The sequence below is a fragment of the Aspergillus luchuensis genome, chromosome 5 (genome assembly GCF_016861625.1).
Source record: "Aspergillus luchuensis IFO 4308 DNA, chromosome 5, nearly complete sequence".
Classification (NCBI taxonomy): Eukaryota; Fungi; Ascomycota; class Eurotiomycetes; order Eurotiales; family Aspergillaceae; genus Aspergillus; species Aspergillus luchuensis.
The window spans coordinates 1,428,829-1,454,093 of NC_054853.1; the positions used below are offsets into that span (position 1 = coordinate 1,428,829).

A 25,265-nucleotide genomic window follows, 5' to 3' on the forward strand; every position below is an offset into this window, starting at 1 on the left:
ATATTCAAATTTCCACTCCTTTGTCAACAGTTGACCTTGTACGACTCATAGCCTTGTCTTATATACCCACGTACGTCTTCTGCATCGCTCCCTGCTTTGACACAAGGCGTTGGTTATGGTTTCCGAGCATAGAGTGGATGTCACATTCTTCATTTCCAGCAAGCTCGTCTTATCATCTTCACTTTCCTGGTCCGCCCCATTGCATCAGGAGGCAAGCGAGATGTCAGACTCCGGACAGCGTCGACCGACCACCCCAATCACACTGCCAGTTACCTCGGACACGAATCCTCCAGCGGAAGCAGCCTCGCCGGAATCATTCTCTCCGTTTTGTCCGTGCTGTACAACGTCGCCCTCCGAAGAGACCAATCCTTCATCCGACGTAAGCTACCCGTCTGCAATACTTGAAGAACGGCTCCTGCGGACCCTCACATTCTACTCATCTTCACCCTCCCGCATTCAAGCCATAGCTGTTCTGCCATACGATCATCGCGTGACTAAGAACTGGTTGCTAATTGAGTTGCTCTGCCATCGTGTCTTCGCCGCATTGCCCGACCAAGGTACTATTCGCCGGGTCAGCTCGTCATACCATGCACGCGCCAGTCCCGGGGATGTGCTGCTCACCACTGCCTACCCGGCCACGCAAGCATCGTTTCGATGGCTCGAAGCAACCGTAACCAAGGGCAATGAGCTCATGGCCACCGTCACGGCTCTATATGATGGACCTGTCTTGGGAGGAACGGCTGATATGAGCCGAGATTGAAGCAATCTTGCGGATGAATTCAATCGATTGACGACTATGAGCTCCGCACATGAGCGTGTCTGACGTCCAAACCCTGAGTGAGAAGATGCAAGTGGTGGGAGTGTCGAATAAAGAATTTGTAAGCTTCGCGAAATTGACGTGTTGAGATCGTCTACGTTGAAGGTGATGCTCTCGAAGTGATCCTACACTCGCCGGATGGTTAGGGTGAGATGGCGGGTCTAGGTTTGGTCTGGTACATTTAGCTGCTGATAGCTGGCAATACATTATGAGATATTCGAAAGGAATATGCTATTGTACCCATAAGATTCAATCCCGCCTATTCTACCTATTCCCCTACTGCCCAACGACAGGTATATGAGAAGGATACGGAGAGATCGAGCTCATGGTGCATCCATTTAGTCTAAATTTAGGTTCATGAATGATCTTTGTACAGTATCTTCTTGCTCTGCTTGCAAAATGAACTTTCACTGTATCCTGTCTGAAGATGTTATGGAAGATATCTCTACTACCTCGATCGAAAGTACAATATTCCGTTTCGATGTGGAACCCCCCCGTTCATCTGCCTGCAACTTGTGTGTCTGCTTCAAGGGGGCCAGCATTCTCTTCAATAGCGGTTTCGTTGCTTTTCCCCTCCCCAGTAGCGATAGAGCTCTGTGGTCTGTTTCCATTTTCAGATCTGTCCCGTTGGCGCAGAACATGGGTTAATATGACCTCGAACGACTCCGAGTCGCGCCCGTCGTTTGCACGCTCCTGCAGAAAGTGGTCTATAACCGCGCCCATCTGCTGGTTTGTCTCATATACAGCTGGTCTCGATATTTCTCTGACCTTCACACACATGCCAATTATGTTCCAGCACCACTGCCAAGGGCTTAGCGCGAGCCGATTATTTGAGCAGTTTTTGGTAGTTATAAATATTAGTTACGTAAACATGCACTTAATTTTTGAGTTGTACTATTATCTAAATTGATGGTGACTGTCATTTGCAGCGGGTGGCTCTCTATAAGTCCCCCATTAGTTTCTTGGCAGCGGGGCGCGAAGACAATTGTTATGTGTTTCAAGGTCAGTGGAATTTCGAGACTGACTGTAAGACATCTGCCAATTGGACTGCCTCGTCCCGCTCAGCAGTGGTTTTCTTCAACATCTCACGTAATATATGACACTTGTGTTTTTCCGTTTGCTGATCACGATCCATTTGAAGCGCTTGTGCACTTATCTCAGCAACAATACGCCACGCATTCTGACCTACTGTTAGAACACTCATTAAGTGATAGCAAATAACTTACAGACGAGTCCATTTGGGAAGGCGGCTCTGCGCACTCGGACAATGTAAGAGTGGTGATAAAAGAGTTCGAGAGTCTGGATAGTCAAAGATGATATCGGGACCGGCCGCTATATATTTCTCTAGGTGAATAATCCCCAGTATCTTCTACTGAAACCTTTGTGATGTCCGCTGAGATGTGATGGTCCTCTCAGCAATTGACCCGTCAATATCTTGCTGGCAGTGAAATCTCCTGGTCTTTACCTTCTGCACACCTGTTTACTTGGACATTCGCGTGGTTCCTGGAAACACGCGCTCTTACATGTCCACCCTCACAAACAACTCTGTGCTCGCCAGGACCTCTACGATAGATTGACGGGTTCAGAAACCAGTAGTGAGATAGACCATTTCATGCTGGATATCTATAATTTCACCGGCAACTAAATCATTCACCACGCAAGTTCAGGCATCATGCTTTTATAATATGAATTTTAGTATAACTTACACTTACTCGGGTCCAAGGGGTTGAGATCCGTCCGTCATATACCGCCATAGTATTGGCCATCTCGCGTATTCCTGTCGAAGAACAGACAAGACCACCAACGTAGATTCTACCATCGCCAATCAATTGGCCGCCTATGTATTGGCCGTGGTATTTTGTCTTAGTAGATGGCGGTAAATGTATCGCCGTGGGTGATTTTTCCTATTTTTGGTTGAGGTGTTTAGATCGCCAAAATCACGGGTATGGGTTTTGGGCTTTCTCGCTGATTGACTGATACCCGCAGTTCGCAAAATTTGGTGGTTCTGCAAGGGATATAACTCAGGTAAGTAACATACCCTGCTTTTTTAAATACGCATACTTCATAACCGGGGGGTGATTAACGGAGTACCGGATACTCTAGTTGGTTGACCAGTTATGGAGGGTCCGGGACAATTGAGTGTCGTGACTCCCGTCGCTGGGAGCGCAGAAGCATGCAGTTGCCAAACCGCTCAGTAGTTATGAATTGGGTAAAAAGGGAATAAGATATCCCTAGATGGACCAAGAATTGTCCGAGATTCATAGATATAACCGCATTCTTGACCCTTGGACACCCCCCTCTGTGCATCACATCGCTCCGCCTATCGAGGTTTTAGATATTTTTAGTTGGTCACATTGCCACTGCTTCGAGTTGCGACGTATTGGTGGGGCGCTCATGAGGTAGCTGGCTATGTCGCCATATTCGTGGAAAGTAACGGCGCTGGTTGTGTCGGTTCGCACAATCTCCGCATTTCACCTATTCCTTGGAGGACCGGGCTAGGTGGCGTATAAATCCCGAAACAAGACCAGGCCAGGGCTCATTAACCACCTTCACGCATCTTTGACCGGTTTTATCTTTTCATGGGCTGATATTCCCGCTAGATAATTCTCTTCGCAACTGCACCCAGCGCTAGAGCTGGGGTATCGTGCTGTGTGCTGGAGAATCCCAGGTAAACCACGGAACAGATGGGCGACCAACCGACGGAACCTGGCATTCAGTTCTCAAGTCAACGGCGTAAGTAAACAGTAAACTTAGGAGGTTATCGCAGACCGCTCAAGGTTCTTGAGGCTCTACAGGATATTTAATCGCAATACAAAAGCCTGTGAATGTAGACCGCGGACTCCTAGGCAGTAGCTGCCATTTGATAGAGCTGTGCAGCCCTCTCGCGCTACTTTCAATATGTTGTGTCTATTACCAATTGAGATTATTGATGCCATCGCTGATGTGGTACTGTAAATATACTATCTGGGTTTGGCCAACTGCTAACTGCATGCCAGCTGCCACAGCACAGCGTTCGGTCCTTGAGTTTGGTTTCCACCGGATTATATGCCGCCCTGTTCCCGCGGCTTCATCGAACCATCACTTCCGTGCGAGGAATGAATGGGCTTTGAACATTCTCGATGTCCATCCCTTTTTTCGGGACCTCTCCAGCTCCCGCGCCGGCGAGATCCTCCAGCATGTCCGACAGATACGGTTCAGCGCTCCTATTCACATTGCTAGGTTCCACCGTTGTATATACAACAGTCACTTTTTCCTACCGGCCTTGTCCCACAACAGACCTACAATTGGAAGCCCGCACGAGTCAACAGCCCATCAAGCCTTTCTCAATGATTTGTCTTATCAGATAGATCAGGTCTTTGCGGGACTGGAGACCGTCTCCATCCGCTCGTTTCAGTATGTATGAAAGGCATGAGCCGCTGGACTTGCAACTGACCTGTTGCATGTGGTGCGTAGGGACCTGTCTCCCAGCCGGAATTCTGGACACCAACGGATACCTGGTCCGCCACCAGCAACGGATCCATTCGCTTTGCTTGATCACCGACGGCACCTGTCCTCATGCCGGCCGTCGTCTAGAGGGCCTGTCGAGTTTGACGGCACTGACTGACCTGGAATGGGAAGGCATTCAGCGTCCATTCGAAATGCGCACCTTGTGCGAGTGTCTCCGACAAAATCATCGGCGGCTGAAGGCGGTATCCATTGGACTTCTGTTGGATCCGAACGTACCCACATCCCATGAGGATATTCTGGAGGTCTTCTGGCCACCTCGAGCGCAGGACGACTGCACGCCGGGCGAGCGGGAATGGTTCCCATCTCTCATATCCTTGACATTCTCTCGCCTCCCGTTCCCCGACAGTCTGCTGCCGGGCGGCCAACCGTCACCGTTCCGCGCGCTCGAGGCACTAACGATCCGAGACTGTCCCAACGAGCAGCGCTTCCTGCAGCTGTTGGCGCGAGCCAAGGATCCGTTGACCCTCCAGCACTTCGAGATCTGCAGTAACTACCTGCGCGATTCAGAGGACCGATTGGCGTCCATTGCGATCGTCGAATTTCTACTCTCATTTCGTGGCTTGCGACGGCTGTACCTGAAGGTGGCCAACTTTCCCCGGTTCCTGCCGGGTCTTGGTGATGCCATCAAACATCACCAAGCCACGCTCCACGGTCTGGTTTTTCACGAGCATCGGCTGATGCCAATCGACACTGAAAGGCTGTTTGAAGATCTTCGCGATGTGAATATGGCATCCCCCAATATTCCACAGATCCTACGGCATAGTTCCCCCGCCGCTCTTGGCCTCTGTCTTCGCCCGGCCAGCGCGGTAAGTGTATCGTTAGCACCCATCCCCACGGCTATATGAGCTGACTCACTGTAGCGAGGTCTTCTTTTAGACATCCCGGAACGCTCGACAATAAGATTACTCCACCTCCGGTTAAGTGGAGAGGAGAGGAACCATCGGCATCTCCGCAGAGAGGTCCTCTCAGAGCTGCGGAGAAATGCGGAAGGGGGGCTATGGTCCAGGTCGAGACATGGACCAACAGTCGCAGGCTTCCACCTCAAGCCCGCTCAGAAACGGTCGGAAGCCCAAGATTTCCTCCTGCTTGCTCAGTGGGCTTTTGGACCTACAGGACTTCCTGCCTTGCAGATACTCGCCTTCGGTGACTTTTCGCATGATGGCCGCTATAGAGAACAACAGATCTTGATCCGGTGGAGGAGGATCGGTGAGCAGCCTTACCCGAGAGTTTCATCGGACAGGGAATACAGCATAAGCTCATCGTTTTGCCTGGTCGATAGCGACGACTATTCTCTCTGGGAGGGCCTGCCATTGGATGGGACTCAGTTTCTGTCTGCATGTCCTGGCACGGGGTTGATGGAGTCCCCCTACGACCTTTAGCATGGTATCTTTGGAGTTCCTTATATTTGGCGTTTTCAGATTCGCGCGTTGCAAGGGCGGCAATCTGTTGTAGATTGCCCTTTTGATATAATCGCCGCCTAAAGATGCCTTTGGCAGTTGTTACTTATTTGTTGTGCGCGGACAGCGCCATTGTGGGAGGCCAGGGGGCGCGATCCTGCTTGCTTTATCTCTCACCGCCTGCTGCCTGGGCTGAGAAGGCTTTCAGCAATGTTAATGGTTGGCTATACTAGGATTTTCCTTAACAGTAGGCTCTCCTTTCTAGGGACGCAGACATCCAGGTTTCCCTATGGCTTGTGGCACGCATATCGAGAGTATCGTCGTACTGTAGCTAGTTATAAGACCATGTGTTTACTTAGCTTCCCTGTGGTCTGCCCCTTGGCTTTTGCTTCATGTAGAATATATCCCGTATTATAGCACCGTAGCACGTTGGACTTTACGGACTGTTTGGTCTTCTGTCTACAAGAAGATGCCGATCAATTTTTAAGGACAGTGTAACGTTGTGTATCTATCTATATGACATAGCACAGCTGGAATACCCCAAGGCCAAGAAGAAAGGAGACGGAAGAGGCTGGCTCCACCAAGGATGCGCAGCATATTAGCAAGAATATGTGCAGTGCCGACCTAGGTACTTAACTGCTGGAGAGACTCGCATGCACTGCGGTTTCCCGCAACTACGTATCTGGCCACCTCGGAGACAGGTTCAGTCAGATTGCAAAGCCCAATCGTCATATACCCAATTCTCTGACACTGCGTATTGTTCATGAGCCTGGACTATAGATCGTCGTACAAGGCGGTTGCGATGGCCACCAGCACACTATCTCGGGTCACTGTTGCCTCCAGCCATGTCAATCTTCCCCGCACTACCGTTCGAGAAACAGCAGTCAAGGTGTCCCCAGGGCCGAAGTCTCCATAGTAGTATATACCGAAAGTTCGAATGGCTGCCTGGTTTCGGAAGGCGTTGAAAGCTCGGTGGCAAAGCAAGCTGATTAACGACCGGTCCCCTGCGGCCTGCCAGTCTTGGGGTACGATTGCTACCGCTTCAGCCGTGGATTCGGCCCCTGGCTGGATCCTCAGTGTGTTTAGGAACTGGTCTTCGAGCGTGGTGGACATATTGAGTTCCCGGTCTGGAATAGTCTCGGCCAACGTGGCTAGATCTGGAATAACGGGCGAGGCGCAACATGGGCACTGCGTCACAGAGGCTGAGGGATTCGATGTAGAGTCGGCGTCATCTGACAGGAGACTGGAAGTGAGCTCCGGCAGCGGAGTGGGCTGCAGAATAGGCGTTGGGGAACGATGCGCCATTGGGGGAGACATGTTCTTCTTTCCCATAACAAAAAGACAGCGAGTATGTATCGTTCCGCGTGGCTAGTTGATGCACTATAGGACCGATCACGGTGGATGAATCGCTTGGAAGAGATGCCAGAATAGAGTTCTTGAGTGCACTAACGGTACACAAGGTCCATGAGATGTTCGAAGCGAAGTGATGGAGAACACTATATAAAGGCCACCCGCCAGGCCTTTTACAAAGGGCATTTCTCGGATACTCTATTATGAATGCATATGTAGCAGGAGAGGGATACTGTGCTTCCAGTTGCCATAACCGTAACTACAGTATCAATATCGTATCGAGGACATTGTGCACCTGACCGTTGATCAATGACATACGGTGTCATGATTCACCATTTGGGTTTGCCCCGGTAGGAGAAGGTGTGGTTTTCTCTGCGGTTCTGCCGATGACCCTAGTACGTTCATTTCAACGCGTGACCGCATTATGGTGTAGACGTAAACGTCCCCTCGCAAACTTGGATTTCAGCTCACCCCACAAAACCCTCAGGTGTCTATGATGAACAATGTGCGGGCATGGGGGTTCCACTGGAGAGACCCTGTTTGGGATCAGCGACTTGGTGTATGGTCTCGGCTCTGGAGGTCATGGCGAATGATCTACTTCCATGTCAACACCGCCAAGCAGGCCGGCTGGCACCGCAGACGGTTGGACATGATTAGCCCCACAATGACAGTTGCACCTCTCGATCCCTAGCCATGAGCTGCTACGGTTTATTTGATAATCGTTGACTACGCAGCCAAAAGCTGTGTTGACCCCACCATACCAGACGCGGTGATGCCCTGACGCGATGGCGCCCTGACACAGAGGGGTGTTTATGCGCTCCCGCCTGGTTAATTTTCTGGTGTCTTGAATGTCCGGGGATTGCCCGCCGTACACCGCCTGCCAACCTCCGACACGGGATCCTCGTGCGGCTACCACACTTGACCACCGCTTTCATGAGTGTGCAGAGTACTATTGCTGCCACATGCCCGTTCAGAGAGGTGCCTCGTGTATATTAATGCTTGACCTCGGACAATTGATTTATAGTAAAGAATTATATGGCGTCACGATAATATGGGTTGGAGTAACTGCTAGACTGTAGCACGTTCTGGTCAACTCCTGGCAGCCGTGGCCCACACCTGTTTCCTGTGACTAGACCTCGCCAAAACCCGCCTAAGAACCAACCATTAACCGCCGTAGGGGAGACCGCGGTAGATTCCCCGATATGGTATAGTCGAGAAAGCATATTTGCGTTTTCTTTCCTTGCCTTTCCTTGTCTCTACTTTTTACAAAGACCTCTCTTGAATGGAGGGTCTGGGATGGCTGATGTTAATATAGAAGTTGTCTTCAACAATAGATAATGGTCGATTATTCTAGCAGAGTCAATACCCTGAGTAATATGAATACGTTATAGAATTATTTTCAACATCATGTCGAGGGGCAAATGATACCATTGTTCGTTATGAGTTTGTAACGCACTTACCGTTATCGGTTAGCGTATGTATTTCAATCTTGGCAGTGGGGCCTCAAGAAAAGAAAACAGTAACACAGACGGAAGGCGATTCTGAATCTCACGGTAGATTCCGTGAAAGGCCTCACGAATAGGCTCATAACGAGGGAACAAAACGAATATAATATCGGGAAGGAACTCGAGAGCATTGCCTTTTGAAATCTCTACGACAAGAGGAATCTAGAACTACATTACTACATTGAGAGGGAGCTGATCAGGTCCAGCCTGAAGCCAAGCGCCAGTCACCCGAAACACAAAGAAGACTGCTCCGGCATCAAAACGCATTCCCTACCGTCCCATCATGCTGTTCGCTCGAGACATCTCATCGGGCATTTTGAAGGCTCAGCTGCATGGTCCTAGCTCTGCCATTGAAATCTTGGAAGTCCGCCATGAGTAAGAGTTTTCCGTCTAGGATCTTCCCAAGGTGGGTCTTGTCAATTTCCTGCCCGTCCTTCCGTATCCGTGACATGAACACCTTGAGAAACCTGAGGGGGCTTTGGGTGAACTTGGCTCTTGCCTGTTGGTTCTCCACGATGAACCCATCCGCGGCGACAACCAAGCCCCCTGGTGCGGCAGTAAACGCAACTCCCAGAAAGCGGCATATCTCACAATACTCGTTGTACGACGAAATATAGAGCTGGCCCGCAAAGAGGTTCAGTTGAATGCGTAGGCTCTCAGGGACTCGCCGGGGCCTTGTGCTTGATTTTTTCGGAATCGTGTACAGATCGAGCTTGTCGATAGGATACGAACTCTGGTTCTGCCGAGGTGCGTATACATGCAGCGTTACTGCGCTAGACCCGCGAATGTCAGCATGAAGTTTGTCCGCTTCATACGGGCTGATGATCACCATGTGCCCTACGGGCTTTCCGTCCTCGGAGGGATGGCCGGTGCTCATCAGGACCCATTCCACCGCACGCTGATAACTATCCCGGGCAGATAATTTAGGCAGTCGGACTGTTCTCGCAAAATCAATGGTGACAAGGAGCTCCGATGGGAACTGGGCCACATCCAGGTATCTTGCCGCTGATGTATCTTTTAACACCATAAAAGCTGGTTTCACGGCGGCGGATGATGCATCCAGGTGTCCAGTGGCCACGAACAAGAGTATATCAGGATGTACAGAATGCGTTTCCGGTTCGGCAGGAGCCGGACGTTGAACTTGTCGTTCTTGCTCAATCTCTGGTGCTAGTTCTCGCTCCTGCTCTTCCTGGAGTTGCGCTGCAGAGAACTTCACAGTTGCAAACTCACGGCATCGGTCCAGTATGCGCCGCGAGTCCGCATCATCAGGGCATTTGGAAGAAAGAGAAAGGACATTATTACAACCGGGTCTATACCGCCGTTCAAGGGACTGGGATTCCGGTTCCAGAAACCCCTCTGCCTTAGATGTTGATATCGAGGTTTGCCCGTCCTGTCGCAGAACCAGCCACTGACGGGCCTGGGCCTGATATCGGTTTCCCTGCACTGCCCACAAAGGTATGCTGCGTTGCATATCGTCCCAGGTCTCTGAAATTGCCCAGCAAAGCACGTCTGCTACGGTGAGTTCAGAATGGTGGGTCCTCCCACAGAGGGTCAGAATCTTGAACTTGATCTCTTCCGGTACGCAAAACACGACCGATTGTCCTCTCCCTAAATTTCTCATTCTCATGCATGCTGTGAATAGCCGTTAGTGAGAAGTGCATATGACTGTTCCAGCGGGGGTCCCTGACCTTGAACCAGCTTGTCTTTTGTGATGTTCGGTCCCAGCGTCACCGCCGCCCGGTAATTCAGGGGTAGCTTCAGATCAATCCCTCTCGTATGTGCTTCGTCAAGGAACACAAGGCATAGATCGAGGTGCCTTTTGAAAGGTGACGTCTGCAGCGGTTCGACGAGTCCGGTCCGATCTACCACGGCGATATCGTCGTCGTCGTTGATAAAGACCACGGCCTGCGTTCGACAATCATCACTGACCATCTTCAACCAGGTCTTCGCAACATCCAGGTTACTCAGCTCTAATATGCGAGCTCCAACGTCCAGAATCACGCGTACGGGTGAACCCAGTTCCGCCACCATATCCAGAAGGACCTGCGCATCTGACTTGGACAGGTCATCTCGGGTCGGAATCAGGGCAATGCCAGTCTCGGGTCGGAGAAGATATTCGAGAACTAACACATTGGTGTGGTTCTGGTCAGGTAGATCCAGCTGCTCCACACTGAGCGGAAGGGTGACACGGGAATCGTTGGTCCCGCTAAAGCCGACGGTGGGATGGCACTTGACCTCACCGATATCCCATCCGGACGAAGATAATTTACTCGGAAACTCCCTTAGGCCTTTGGTGAAAATAATATGAGCCAGGAAGTAATCAATGGCTCCCTTCGCGAACCGAAGACAGGGGAAAATGCATTCCACGCAATGGAGCCGGTCCTGGAGATTAATGCCCAGCAATTGACGATAGGCCGGGGGGAGAGTCGGGGCATCATCGACCCATATTTGATACTCCGCGTCAGCTTGATCCGATCCGACCAGATGGTCGAATGCTCGAAATAGGTCCTCGTCGCGGAGTCCCTCATAGTAATAGCTCAGGCACGTCAGTACAATGACAACATCGGGATGACTGAATTCCGCCCGTGGTGCCGGATTATCCTTGGCACGATACGGAACTGCCAGCCTTGTGGGGGGTTGTCGGCAGCGATCAAGTCCATAGTTGACTCGCCAGCGTCTTTGTCCCAGGCAGAATGCCAGAACGTTGCCAGCCAGCAGACCCCGGAGTAGTAGCAGAGGATCCCTCGTGCTGTCGTTCCCTAAGCCAGACGCATCTGGGGTTTCAACTGCAGCAATCTGCAGTGGTAACGGGTCAGGGTTAAGGCAATAAGCGATCGCCGCGCGTCGTTGTGCTTCTGGCTGCCTTGAAATTGGCAGTTTGTCAATACCGTTATGGAAAATATGATCCGCAATCCGTTCAAACAGCTGATGGACGGCATCCGCTCGGAGCAACCGTATCCTGGGGAAACTTCCTGGATGCGGCTCCTCCACCTCAATTGACCGCGGGAACTGCATCTTGATAACTGGAGCATACTTCCTCACCAGGCCGAGCATCTCTTGGATTAAAGTCCACCTCTGTGGACTGAGCTCCAACGGACGCTGGGTCCCCATCGTGTAGATCAGCTCGAACTTCACACTGAAGTTCTCATCGCTTTCATCCACCACGTGTCGCGAGGAGGTCCTGAAGAAATCCAGAATTCGCAGAAGACATACACCAACCGCCTCTCTCCCTGTGATAAAGCACTCGAGACACATCAGCTTCAGAGATAAGAGGTGCTCGGGCTGAACGAGGAGAACTCCGCCCTCCGCCATGCAGTCGTGGCATATCTATTCGATCTCTTCCGCCTCTGGTTCCCCGATCTGCAACGAGCGTGACACGGGGAGATAATACACCCGCCGCCCTAAAAGGCCCCCCAGCTTCGAAACGAGCATCTGAAACATCTGACGTGACTGGGGCTTAGGGACAATGATGCGAACTAGGCATGAACGGTCTGCGAGCGCGGCTGCCACGATGGGGACGATGACGGAAGACTTGCCCTCGCCCATATTCAGTTGCATGATGACATTCTGTCCGGGCTGCGCATTTCGCATGCGTCGCGCGATCTGTTCCTGGACGTCCCGAATCAACACCCCACTCTCGATCTCTAGCAGCAATGACTCGGGGAAATCCATTGGGTTCCAGTTCGTGTGACCGGGGTTCTGCAGTTCGCGGGCTAGATCCATGCGATGACCCATCGCGTTGACGAGCCTCTTCGCCCGCTGGAGTGCCGTGATGGAACATCCATACGCGACCAAGCATTCCTTCCAGGGCTCAGGCAGGTGATTCCAGCGTTTGCGCGTCAGCTGATGGAGAAGAAGCTGTGATGATGATACCCTCGGCCAGACGTGGATATTGGCAAATGTTCCCAGTATATTGCGCTCCGTGTGTGATCCGGGATGTACCTCTCCTGTCATCGTATTGGAAAGCATCATCCTCGACATGATTGCACGGCTGATCTTCTCATGGTGCTCGTGGCAGCGATGGAAATGATCGGGTATGACGGTCTCAAGAACGACATCCTCGGGCAAGCGATGATCCATATGCTGGATACCCTGCAAGGATGTCATACTGGCCCGCAGTCTCTCAATGTACTGCTTTTGGAATTGAGATTGCGCTTGTGATTCTATGGAATCGACTAAGCTTGACAAATTTAGATTTTGGTCCGGAGTAGTGCTACTGCCCGACCAAGGTGGTAGGATGGGTGGTTCCATTTCCACCGCCGGTGGTGGACCAAGCGACCCGTCCACTATGTCATCCACGGAGATGAAAGCACGCCGTCGGTCTGGGGGGCGTTCCCAGCACCGGCAGAGACATGGTGGCATTGTGATGGGTTGGATCTTTTGGGCGGTGTAAACGGCTGCAATCCTATCAAGATACTGCCTAAGCTCTCGGTTATCGAACCAAGTTGACATTGCTGCCTTTGAAACTTGCATCGCTTTTTGTGGGACAAAATAATCTGCGAATGGCGGCTCTTCATCAGATATGGGATGTGAGGGGCATCGGGTCGGCCACTGTGTCTGTAGGCCGGCTATGAAATGACCCAGTGCCTTTTTCCGCTTTGTCTTTCTCAGCTTCGCCACGCGCGCATGAAACGTGCTATACGATTCCGCCGGGCCGGGCGAGAGGCCATCTTCGGGGGTCACGGTCCGCCTTGCTGAATGGATCCGAGTCTTCAGTTCGGCGACGTTCAACTCGGAACCTTCTTGTAGCCGGTATAAACCCTGTGCTGGTAAGGTCATCGAGGCCATACCGGGTACAATGTACAGCGCAGCAAGAACGTGCAAGACAATCATGTTTATCTTCCTGGAGAATGCCAACGTCGACAACCACAGCATTACGGCATATCTGTTTGGCCGAGCCGTCTCCGAGCAGAGAAGCCGATGGATACTGCACCACTGACTGGAAACAAACTCGCCGGACTCCGTGAGCCACATTGCATCGTACTTGATCCGCGTTGCGTCGATCGTAGAAGTGGCTCCGTGTACTGTGCTGGACTTGGTAAAAAATTTCCAAAGACGTGCAACCAAGGAGTCCAGCGTGACGTCCTCGGCAGAGGGGATATCTTCGTAGAGAATTCTGCAGAGAGTGAACACTTGCGAACGGCGTTCGGACTGGTAATTCCGGCCCAGTCCTTCATACAGACAGTCCTCCGCGTTCGTGTGGTCCTCAGCGCCGAAACCAGAGATCCGGAAAACCGAGGAGCGGATGCGATCCCGGTGCAGGAGGTCTGCGTTCAATGCAGGTAGCGATGGCTCCGTCCCCGGTGAAGCCGCATTGAATATTCTCATCCGATGGTGTTGACCAAGTATCGCAGCTACCTGGCCGTGGAATTCGTTATGTTGAGCCAAACAACCTAGGATGGGATCCCATTGAACACTCTGCATAACACGCTCGTTGGCAGGGTAATATCTCCTCTGTGGTGTGAGATGCGCCAGCTTTTCTAGAATCGAGATACTGTCCGGCTGTAGTTGATTGAAAGACCGTATCGATGCCGAGCGAAGGATTGAGAGAGACTGTTCGGTCCCTGTGTGCTTGGTCAAGGGGTCAGGGATGCAGAATGACGTGACTGCATGCAGATAGCACAGTACCAGTTTACTCTGCAGAGTCCCATTGTCCGTCAAGCAGCCGATGTCACTGTTTATGAGATAAATATGCACGCTGGTTGCTGCCTGCCAACCAACCTTGACGGTGACGTGGGTACCGTCTTGCTCCCATGTTATCTGACCTTCCGGGATGAGAACCCTCCGATTATGAGTTTTTCGGTCCAGCAAAACGAGCTTGTTACGCAGGCCAATCAGAGTGCCTACTGACTGATCAGGGTCGACGACCATTCCCCGGTACTGGCGAGACTCAATACGGTTGACCAGATCGCAGATTAAAGCTCAGCCGCAGGCGGGGAATCTCGATCTCCAGCATGCCAGATTCGTGGTGCAGTTTGTAGTGAAGCTTGGAGGCCTTTTCGATGGGTTGGAAGACATCACACAACGTTCTCGCTGTCTCGCTTCCCATACTAATTAACGACATATTTCCCTGAGTGAGCTGCCAGTTATTTCCCGGCTGGGTGCGCTGCAATCGCCAGTGAGAGGCAGGTGATGGCTTCCATGGCTCGTTAATAGGTCGAAACTCGATATACTCGCAATTGGTCTCGTACCAATGGGCGTATCCCTCAACGAAGGCATCTGGTAAAGCAGCTGCGAGAAGCCTCGGGGGTACGAATTCCCATACTCTACGCCCATCCACGGCTCGAATGCGTAGATCGAACCCACTCTGCTCGGGGATCGTCTGTTTTCCCAGGTAGATCGTCTGGCCCATATGCAGTCTCTGGGCGGAGTATTCCAAGCCAGAAAGGTCGCTGGGCATCACTTCCACTAAGGAATGCCCAAACAGGGATTGATATGTTTTATGGCGCTCGAACTCTGAGGGCAACCGCGCCAGGGGACGACCATTGATGAGCAGCTGACCAGTGAGAAGGTTAACGTACACCCCGACGCCGCTGGCACCACCTGATTCACCCATAACCTGGGCGTGCAGGCAACATTGAGTGCCACTCGAGGCTGCTGTCCACGGTGATCCTGGTCGGTACGCGGCCCAAGTCCGATGGATCGCTCGGTCGAGAGCGGTCCTGCGGCCATGGATAGTGTTGTTCACGAGAATGCGGTGTCCCCGAAAGGCTATGTTCTGCCATCGATAGTAGAGAATTGGCAGTAAACAGCTGGATACCCTCTTTAGAAGGCCTTTTCGGTCATGAATGACCATACTGCATTGGATGAAAACGGACGCATCCAGATCGTTCCGGAGTATTCGCTCCAAGTGGCTGTTCTCGCAATCAAACGTGCCCACGCACATCAACGCGAGATAAGCGGCGGAGGCAATCAGATCGTTCCTGTGATCATTACTGTCCGTAGCACCGGCCTCCTCCCCAACAGTCATCACCCAACCGAAAGATATCTTCCGGAGGCCATCCAGCTGCTCTATGCATTTGTTCTGAATGTGGACCGATGGGGAGCAGGCCAACACCTTCTGGGTGAGAGCGATCAATACGCTTAGCCCCTCTGCGGATTGCCAGTTTTGTTCGATTGCCGCCGCTGTCTTCTGGATCTCTCGCAGTAAAGGCGCTGCGAACAAATCTTCGTTCAGAACATGATGGCCTTCGCGCAGGATTGGATCCATGAGCGATGGCGGCCCTGCCTGGTGCATGATCTGCAGGGTAAAAAGGCACGTTTCGACCTTATTGAACACCACCGTGGGTGCGGCGAGCTGCCGAAGGATGTTCTGCCACTGGATATGGAAGCCCAATGGCATCGAGCAGAGCGCCTTATACTCTCCCAGTGACATGTCATTGGGGCAGGTATGCTGCGATGCAATGACCGTATTGGGTGACGGGCCGTCAGGTGTCTCCGCTGGGCGGAAGAGAAACGGCTGTAGAGATGAGCTGGATGGCGGTAACTTGTACGTGCATGCCGTTGCCATCGCATGTATTTGGACCAGATCGTCGGTGAAGCAGCGGTGGGCATTGTCGAAGTATTTGAAATACAAACCGTTCGCAAGACAAACGTCGCTCTCTGATACATTGATAATGTGGTTCTTTCGCCTGTGAGTTCCTTGGTGTGGTTTAACTTGGGAAAGAAGGCCAATCCTTGGGGAATCAACGACCGCGGTGAAGAACATGGAGAGGCCACTGTAGCTGCCTGGTCGGTACTCCGCTCTAGGCGTTTCTTTCGAAGCATATGTGATTCCCAAAATTTCAAGCACAATGAAGGCAGTGAGATCACGCCAGAATGCAAATGGTCGGGGCAGTTTCAACTCGAAGACCGTGGATTCTGCTTCCAAGGGATTGGAAGACAAAGGCCATTCATGAACATGAATTGTGATCTCTTTCGCAGCACGGTCCAACCTACATCTCTGGCACGAGGGGCTATGACGACGCTCTGTAAAGTGGAACCGGTTGTCGAGTCTCTCATCGTAGTAAGTGCATTCAATCTCATCACGGCGAGCACATAACTCCCTATACTGCTCATGTTTTCGGTGCAGCTCCACAACTTTGTCCGCCTTCTCGGATTCAGCTCTTTGTTCAATAGTGGCAAGCAAACGTTGGTGTTCAGCGGACTGCTTGAAGTAGCGCACGGAAAAGGAGGAAGGGGTTCCAAAGTCGGTTAGAATTTTGGAACCTCTGTACTGGACGCCCTGGTGGCGTTGACGCATGTACCTTTCCGCGTGTGCCAACCTGGTAAGCTGGGATTGACGAGGTAACAGGAGAGACTGGAAGAGATGTATAGGAATACAAGTCTTGTACTGGCGAAGCAGCGGATGAATATGGACGGCGGATTTGTCGCAAGCTATCCAGAGCTCCAGAATGGTGAGAAGCATGGCTGACAATGCCTCAGGATTAGCAGCGTACAATTTGGATGCAATACTATAATAGGCATTGACTAATCTGCTTAGTCGTTCGCAGGTGTCTTCATGGCTAATATGTGTCTCAGTCCAGGATTGAAGATTCAAGTCAACCCAAGCTTCGAAGGCAGCGAGATTGTAGACGTGATAGTCGGGGTCAGTCAGTCGGAAGAGCGATGGGAGCTCTGCAGGCTCAAAATCCAAGAATCCAGACTGTGAGTAGGCATCTGGCGGCACTGAGGAGTCTTGGCGGGTTCTGATGCTCTGAAGCCACTCATCAAGACCGGGCAGTGAGCAATTAGTGTCATCTTGAAAGTTGAGTCGAGCCATGGAAGACATGTCAGGTCGGCAGGCGTTACGGGCGAGGATGCTGCTCCATCTTTCTTCTAGGACGTCATTCGCTTGTTGAAGGGAACACTGGACAAACGGAAGCCAAGCATGATCATCCGCCAGATCAAGCTTTCGTAACCGGCGCACGATTTTGGAAGTCATAATATACCGATGCTCACTGCTTATGCTCCTGGGACAGCGGCGGAGAATGGAACTCATGTAAAAGATCATGAATTCTTTATAAAGGTCGGCTGAGATTTCTTTGCGCTGGAAGAGCCTCCGAATGACCAATTGCATCGTAACTCGAATCTGGAGCCAGAGGGCGGACCGTCTCCAAGGTTGCAGACTGTTGAGCCACAGGACCTCTTCCCTTGTGTTCTTACAGACCTGCAAGCTGTTCACAATTTTGCATTGTGGGCGAAGGAATGATGTGAACAACTCTGTAACCAGCATCGGATCGGTTGTATCCCGATTCTCGTCGTGCTCCTGCCGCGCCTTCTTCACTTTTGGCTTGGTTCCCGGGGCAGGCTGACGACTCATGCTCTCCAGGGCGTGCGCAATGGTAGTTTGCATATTTGGTTCATTGAAGACGGCTCGATCCAAAGCAAAGGTTGGCCCAGGAAATTGGCGTTGGAGTCGACCCACCGTAGTGTTGACGGCTTCGTTCCGAGGTGATAGTTCAAACGTCTCGACATGTATTGAATCGCTGTGCCTGGTCATTAAGACCGCAGCATTCTGGCAACGAACATGCACAGGTAGAGCACCTCCTACGCAACACGTGTCAGTGTCATCCCGGATGTCAGCTAAGTTATAGCTGGCCATACCTGAATTCTCCAATTCTTCTAGAGCCTTTTGAAGCTCGACGTGATTCACGTCCCCATGACAATCGCGCGTCGCTCTCAAACGAGTGAGCATCACTTTGACACTGTCAACAACTTCACTTTCCTGCCCATGACTATATTCCTGAAACAGAGCGAGGGCATCAATAACGCCATCGAGCAGAGCACTTTCATGTGAAGCGTTATAATCATCTTCCTGTGGCAGTTTGGGGGGCAGGAAGACGTGATGAAGCAGATATATTGTGTCCGTGGTCGATAGACGGGGTGCAGCGGACAAACCTGACATTCTCGACGGAGTGTAGTATTGAAGGACGATTCAACAACTTTGCAAGTGAAAGGTTGCTTCAATGAGTACTATAGACCGAATTTACGGCCCACCCTAGTGCCTTTTATCCATCCCAGAAACCAACACAAACGTAGGAGTCATTTTAGCGTTTCCAATATGGAGTGGAGGCTGCCTCGTATAATTTGCAGAAGCCAAGGTGAGCCCTCTACCCATGCCGTTGATCTGCCCCTGCCTTGAATGAGAGGCGACTGTATCCCTCATAGTCTACTGACCAAAGTCGTATGCTTGGCAAGTACAGGCTTTGACATCTTCACTTTTGCTCACGTAGGTGCCTCCATCATTTTACGGCGAAAAGTCTTGGCTACCCAATCCCAATACAACCAGTGTGCTCGAGCTTCCTACATTGTCTTCCTCCTGCATTGTCTTCCTCCTGCATCGTCTTCCTCCTGCATCGTCTTCCTCCTGCATCGTCTTCCTCCTGCATCGTCTTCCTCCTGCATCGTCTTCCTCCTGCATCGTCTTCCTCCTGCATCGTCTTCCTCCTGCATCGTCTTCCTCCTATCTTCCTTCTGCATATGGTCTTCCTCGCCCCACCCCGTGGCTGATTATCTACCAATATGTATCCGGTATATAGATCTTTATGGGTCGTCTAAGTACCCGTGAATTACTCTTCCTTTTTATATAGTCTTCCACTCTGAATTTGGTTTATATTGCGTGCACTTTTCTTATAATTCATTCCAAGATGCCATCCTCAAAGCATTCATTGAAAATCCAGAACAATACCACCTACAAACAATTGCCTATCGACTCAGTCCGCGTGGGGCGCCCGAGACTAGGCGCCTACAATAGACTTCTTAGTCGATTTTACGAGCCTTTGTTTCTTTTGCGTGTACTAGGACAGACCCGTGGGCAGCATACACTCGACCCACCGGATCATAGTTTGGAGCAAGCACGGCGACGTAAATTCCTACGTAACCTCGCCTATGTTTGTGACTTTACCAAAGGAGGTAGTTCCTGCACTGCCATTGGGCTTGAAGACAGCGAAACATGCTACAACTTCTGGATTGCATCCAACGCATCTGGTGACAAAATCGTCGAATTCGCAAAGAATGCTCTCGGCCACCTGAAGCCAGCTACATCAATCACTGGGGACTTCGATGAAGGACAAACTAAGGCAGACTTTATCAGTTTCTGTCTTAACTTCGCGACTAGCCGAGTAAAAAAGGAGCGTCAGTGCTTGTTTCAAGCGATCAAACAGTGTTATTGCATACCGGGATCTGTGAGAACGGAACAAGGTTCGTAACGGCCAGATTGCAGAGTCTTACAAGATGACAAGCTAACTGGTTCAGTAGATCAGGTGATAAAAGACTGGCTTGATCTCATTCTCGAACAAGATGATTGTCTGGCACTCTGTCATTATGCCTATGTCCAAATAAAGTCCGTATCCGCCAGGTTAATCGGACTAAAAGCTCAAGACGAAGAAAGGTTAATGGGTCCTGGAGACAAACGGTCGCCTTTTGCGTTAGTTATCCATTATCTAGGGCGACTGGCAGATCACATCCGGGCACCGTCCCAGCTGGTTGAGGATGCCTGCCATTTGTCTCACATCCTTGACTCGCATCAGGTGGTGGCTATACCTTATGTGCCTTCAGTGCCTCGGCCAGTGCCCGACAATCTCACCACGCTTGACGGTGTCGTCAATAGGATGTTGAAGAAGGATGACCCGGAAAAGCTTCAGATAAAGAATCTTTTGCTTTCCATGAATTCTCGGTCTCAATCTCGCACCTTTCAGGATTTCCTGGTACAGTATGACAAGTGCACGGCGCAGGTGCATGCAGAAGTGCAGGCTCTAGACCATTTCTTCAGGCAAAATCTATCTTTCGTGGGGAATGACCGTTACATTGCTTGTAGCAAGCCGGCCTGTCTATGTTGTGAACTATACTTCAGGCACCATCCGGCTCGAATGGTCGTCCCTGAATCTCACCGCAAAGTCTGGGTTAATTGGAGTCCACAATTAGTCAAAAATTCCACGAGGGGGGATCCAGAATACGATTTGCAGGTAAAGGTCCTCAATGAGATGACAAATGAGCTTCGGCGGGCTGTGATTGCTCAAATCTTTGATCAGTCGTCACCAAGTCCCTGGCATCCTGATTCCCAGACCGCATTCTCGAATGACCGGTGGTCTCACATGGATTTGGAGGAGCTTCGCAAAAATACGTTCCGATATTTATCTGCTGATGGCTGTTTGGAAAAGGAGGCAGCTAAACGTAGCACGGCGAAGGTCCTTGAGACAAATAAGCTCAGGACATACGTGTCGGATGAAGACTCGGATGCAGACTGTGGCGGGGTATCTCTCAAGATCTAAAATGGTATTCAAAATTTTAACTCGCAAGTTGATTCAATTTCTTTTTCTTACTTCTTGGAATTTCATACCTTTTCTGCTCTCATTGAAATACGCAATCATAGATTCTCATTTGAACCTTGCTTACAAGATGGAGGCGAGTGTACTTCTGCTTGTCACCAGACGTTAGCTTGGAGGGGATCTAAAATACCATTCAAGAACCTTCATAGACTCGACAGAGCATAGGCCCCACAGATGAAATTCCTTAATCAGATACAGAAAGGCTACTAATATCTTCATGCTGACTTCGGTGGTGTCTCCGAAGATTGTCTTTCCTTGTGAATGATTTACCGCATATTTCACACACAACTCCCACTTGCCACCATTGCCGAGCCCATCCACCGTGATGCACCTCAATATGTCGGCGCATATGAACCTGCAGAGCCTTGGTTACCGTACATATGGGGCATTTAACTGGCTTGATGTGACTGCGCATATGCTTTCTGTGAAGAGTCAGCGGGATAAATTAAGAACGTGGTGGCTTAGCTTACTGCAAATCACATTTTCTTGAAAAGCCAGTCTGGGCCACGCATGCAGGATCTTGGCAGTGATATAACCCATCCTCTGGTGAAATCTCATAATCATAAGAAGGCATTGGAACTTCCTGAAACCTCGAAACATATGTTCCTGAATCGGCCCGTCCAACAATCACAGCTGCGGTGGTACTCTCGTAACTTTTATCACTCAGGCATCCATCCAAGCCACGTCTCTATAGAAATTGGTTTGGAAGTAAGCGTGCCTGTGAGTCTAACGCCACTGTGGTCAGAGTCGAGGCTTCCACGAGATTAGCAGAATGTGACTGGTTTTGAGCGAAGTCTTCCAGCCACAGTAGGTTGTTCTGTGCGATGAGGTCTAGGTATTGCTCCGGCCAAGAAGGTTCTCTGCTGTCCCCGATCACAGTATCGGTCACTATCGTAGAAGGAGGAGCCAGGGTTTCTCCTTGTCTACCCCCTATCACCATTCGATCGCAATAGCCCTCAAGTGAAAAAGAAGATAAATCGGCCCCAGAATAGATTGGCGAGAACCCCACCCGTCCGACTAAAAAACTCGTAACTTCATCCTGTGGCCAGGCTGAGTGGCTTCCATTCTCAGCCTGGCCGAGAGATACAGTTGTCATTATGAGGGCAAACACAAATAATGCCGGAGCGAAGCTTCTACCACATATGAAGAGGTGAGAAGCTCGAAACCCCGTGAAGGAGATGACTCCCTATATATTAGGCTCAATTTCATTACCAGCCTGGCTAATCTGAAAGGTTTGTGCAAGGGAATTTTCCATGGGCTGGAACAGCGGTCTAGCCACTTACGTTGGGCAGCCTTGCAGCGACACACTTGGTCAAATTGAAGGTACCCACGTAGCTACCACATTTTTCATGTAGGAGTGTACGAATGTATTATAACGTTACAAGCGTGACTGGTCTAAGAACGATGAGTAGACGTACCACAAAAAGTATGGAAAAATCAACAGGGAACAAGTATCTTAGCAAGGAACCGCACGCTGCTGAGGGAAACAATACCGGGGCTTCTAAGGCAAGCTGAGCAGGCTCGCGAAAGGTCTTAAAGCACTTACCCCGGTCCTATACAGAACTCCGTCAACAGTTCAGAGGTAGTTACGTGTATAATATACACAGTTCCGTTATGGAGAGGGACAGAGTTGGGACATGATGAGCCAAATCGTTGTGTACCTCTAAATATTGTATTAAGAGAGGGCACAAAATGAGAATTTCCTACAGTTTTCTACTCAGCGAGCGAAGGATGATGACTAATAATCGCTCAAATGGAAAGGCGCATGGAATGAGGTGCGTAAAGGTATATGCTATACGTATACTCAGGAAAGCAGGTGAGGAATGCGACCACAATTGAGTGTGTCCTTGTAACTACAGGTACAGTAATATTGGGTGAAGGGTTTTCCGTCAAATTGATGTTGTGGCAAGTACCTCCCTGGCAGTTCGCCTCAGCAGCCAGGAAGAATAACGTTGGTAGGCATTTGTCAATTGGACGTGGCTATCTGTGGAATACATTCCCTTACGTAGAGTAACTGCGGTATCCGTACTTCTCCATCTACGGCCGATTCTCTGGAGCTAGATTGTTGTTCGCATCAAGAGGTACTACAAGGATCTTTCACCGCCAAGTCAGGAATACATTTGACGATCCCCTGCCTGGGACGGACTTTGCATACGCCGACATGGGGCAGGTGATGGAGCGGCAATTGCGGCTTCGTGTGCTGGATCCCTTGCGTTAAGCACAACTTGCTTTGACCTCTGAAAATCATGTAGACAAGCAAGGGCCCTTAACATCCCAAGCCCACAGTGAGATGACAACCAATGACCGCAGGAAAATAGTTTCAGCAGATAACCCCTCCCTCTTCATTTGGGTCTCACTTAGTTACCTCAAGCTGTGTTATTAAGCAAAAAGATGCATTCGTAACTGCGACCCCTTATCGAACCTCTCGAAACGGCGTGAGTGCCGACATACTTCGATTCCCTTGGTTGGTTACTCGCCCAATTTGCAAGGAATTGAAAGTAAGAAAAATGCACAACGAATTCTGCTCATAATCCTGCCAGAAAGGAATGATCGCCGTCGTGTTCGTAGCTTTTATACCTTTGATGAGCTATAGACGGAACTGATCTACTGACTTTGTCGGTCATATCAAGTTTCTTGTTGATAGTTGACAGGAATCAGGCCAACCTACTTATAGATGAAATCGAAGCGTTCTCTGCAAAGTATCCAAGGTTTGCCCACAACCAAGATGGGCCAATTCATGCAAAGTTTTACTATATGTGTGACTACTTTGGGTTACATCGAAGGAGGCTGCGCGAGAATGCGACAGGCAGTCGTTTCGATTTGCGGTGATCCAAGCCCACAATTTGACGGTTGGGACCGATGCGAAGACTCTGGCATCATGGCAGAAAATTTGCCGTTGCATGAATATAATCCCGATACATAATGTATAATCCCGATACATAATGAACACCGTAACGCGCAACAGGTTTGCCCTTAGATATATCCATTTGGATGATGTTAAATCAGGGCCAACAAAAACAAAGGTTGTGGTCTACACTCACCTCAATTTGGTCTATTTCTTGCAGTCGAGCCGGACAGGCGGTCACTTGGAAATTTTCCATACGTTGGAAGAATTATGCACATATACAATTGAGAACAGGAAGTATTTCTTGAAAGCATAAGCTTATGAAGGCGGCCTGTTCCGATTTCTCTGAGGGAGATCCATAACGAGTACAAAGAAAGGCAAACGCCCGTTCTGAACGGGCAAAGAAGACGCTCTCGCAGAAAGCTTGGCGCTCAGTAACATCTGAGGCATACTGCAAAGTTCAGTCCCATAGAGAGTCTGTTTGGTCTTGCCCAGTTACGGGACTTCGGGATCAGTTTGCAAGGTTCTACGAAGATATGGCAGCGTACTAGAGTTCGAGAATGGATCAGACTCACACCCAGAAATCAAGAACTTTGATCCGCCTGTTTTTCATCTCCCATTCACAGGCGCCTTCGAACCAGAGCCGCCACTCGTCCAAAGACGGTAGGAACCTTCGATGTATGTATCTCGCCATTTTTCAACAATGAATTTCAATGAGCGTTCGAAGCCTAAAGCTACCCCTTTAAAGGTAACGAACGAACGAATAAAATTAAGTTTCTCGAACCTCCTACTTGTTTCTGTAACTTCATCCACTTTCCATCTACTCTTTTACTGAATTTCCATTGTCTCCATGTTATGGCTTCCATCCCAGGCTATTCGGCCCCTAGAGCCGGTACGGCTGTCACGTTGAACGGTACTCCTCGCATCTTACTCCAACATGAGTCCTGCTTCTTGACCCTACGCTTGCCATTACATCATAATGGTCTATATCACCATGGTATGTTAAAGTAGACCCGCCCCTATGTTGAGGCATTTACCAAGTAGACCAAAAGAGATATCTCTCTAATGGCTACTGGTATCACTCGGGTATTGGTTCCAACAGAGAAAATATATTGTCAAACTCTCACAGAGATTATCAGTTAGAGAACTATTAGTTGCAGAGCGTTTGTTTTGGTACTTATATTAGCAGGGGGTAGAAAAGAGGAGGATTACGAGGAACGGTGCGCAGTAGCACAAGACAAGTGATAAGTGCAAGAGAACGAACCAAATAAAAACTATCATTTCGGTGTATGACAGTCGTATGAATATCTTACAGTCCGACAGCAATCTTGATCGGTATAAGCCCATATAAGAAAAGTAAAAGCAGAGCAATCTCATCACCGTCTCATTAGCTCAAGGCCCAGCCTTCCATTGGACGCCTCTTCCAAACCTTATTAGGTGATACTCCTTTTCCTGGCTTCTCTCTGCAAATAACACAAGCCTTCTGGCTTTGATGATGGATATTATGTCATCGCCATACTTTAAATCATTTAACAA

General features: G+C 50.2%; 8 protein-coding genes across 8 annotated transcripts; 3 read left to right on the forward strand and 5 right to left on the reverse strand.

The window, feature by feature from the left end:
* Positions 1–220: 220 nt before the first annotated feature.
* Positions 221–760, forward strand: AKAW2_50507S (uncharacterized protein; the record flags this gene model as incomplete). The annotated part of the gene is made up of 1 exon (XM_041690333.1): positions 221–760. One exon carries the CDS (start codon positions 221–223, stop codon positions 758–760), a length of 540 nt encoding a protein of 179 aa, XP_041543928.1.
* Positions 761–3,806: 3,046 nt separating this feature from the next.
* On the forward strand, positions 3,807–5,703 carry AKAW2_50508S (uncharacterized protein; the record flags this gene model as incomplete). Its single annotated transcript, XM_041690334.1, has 3 exons — positions 3,807–4,047; positions 4,271–5,130; positions 5,185–5,703. 3 exons carry the CDS (start codon positions 3,807–3,809, stop codon positions 5,701–5,703), a joined length of 1,620 nt encoding a protein of 539 aa, XP_041543929.1.
* Positions 5,704–6,495: 792 nt separating this feature from the next.
* On the reverse strand, positions 6,496–7,053 carry AKAW2_50509A (uncharacterized protein; the record flags this gene model as incomplete). Its single annotated transcript, XM_041690336.1, has 1 exon — positions 6,496–7,053. The coding sequence occupies one exon, from the start codon at positions 7,051–7,053 to the stop codon at positions 6,496–6,498; it is 558 nt and encodes a 185-aa protein (XP_041543930.1).
* A 1,827-nt stretch (positions 7,054–8,880) lies between these two features.
* Positions 8,881–11,888, reverse strand: AKAW2_50510A (uncharacterized protein; the record flags this gene model as incomplete). The annotated part of the gene is made up of 2 exons (XM_041690337.1): positions 8,881–10,208; positions 10,265–11,888. The coding sequence occupies 2 exons, from the start codon at positions 11,886–11,888 to the stop codon at positions 8,881–8,883; spliced, it is 2,952 nt and encodes a 983-aa protein (XP_041543931.1).
* Positions 11,889–11,903: 15 nt separating this feature from the next.
* AKAW2_50511A (uncharacterized protein) lies at positions 11,904–14,447 on the reverse strand (the record flags this gene model as incomplete). The annotated part of the gene is made up of 1 exon (XM_041690338.1): positions 11,904–14,447. The coding sequence occupies one exon, from the start codon at positions 14,445–14,447 to the stop codon at positions 11,904–11,906; it is 2,544 nt and encodes an 847-aa protein (XP_041543932.1).
* Positions 14,448–14,466: 19 nt separating this feature from the next.
* AKAW2_50512A (uncharacterized protein) lies at positions 14,467–18,462 on the reverse strand (the record flags this gene model as incomplete). Its single annotated transcript, XM_041690339.1, has 2 exons — positions 14,467–18,104; positions 18,162–18,462. The coding sequence occupies 2 exons, from the start codon at positions 18,460–18,462 to the stop codon at positions 14,467–14,469; spliced, it is 3,939 nt and encodes a 1,312-aa protein (XP_041543933.1).
* Positions 18,463–19,204: 742 nt separating this feature from the next.
* On the forward strand, positions 19,205–20,827 carry AKAW2_50513S (nucleic acid/nucleotide deaminase domain-containing protein; the record flags this gene model as incomplete). Its single annotated transcript, XM_041690340.1, has 2 exons — positions 19,205–19,757; positions 19,815–20,827. The coding sequence occupies 2 exons, from the start codon at positions 19,205–19,207 to the stop codon at positions 20,825–20,827; spliced, it is 1,566 nt and encodes a 521-aa protein (XP_041543934.1).
* Positions 20,828–21,572: 745 nt separating this feature from the next.
* AKAW2_50514A (uncharacterized protein) lies at positions 21,573–21,980 on the reverse strand (the record flags this gene model as incomplete). The annotated part of the gene is made up of 1 exon (XM_041690341.1): positions 21,573–21,980. One exon carries the CDS (start codon positions 21,978–21,980, stop codon positions 21,573–21,575), a length of 408 nt encoding a protein of 135 aa, XP_041543935.1.
* Between the last annotated feature and the right edge of the window lie 3,285 nt (positions 21,981–25,265).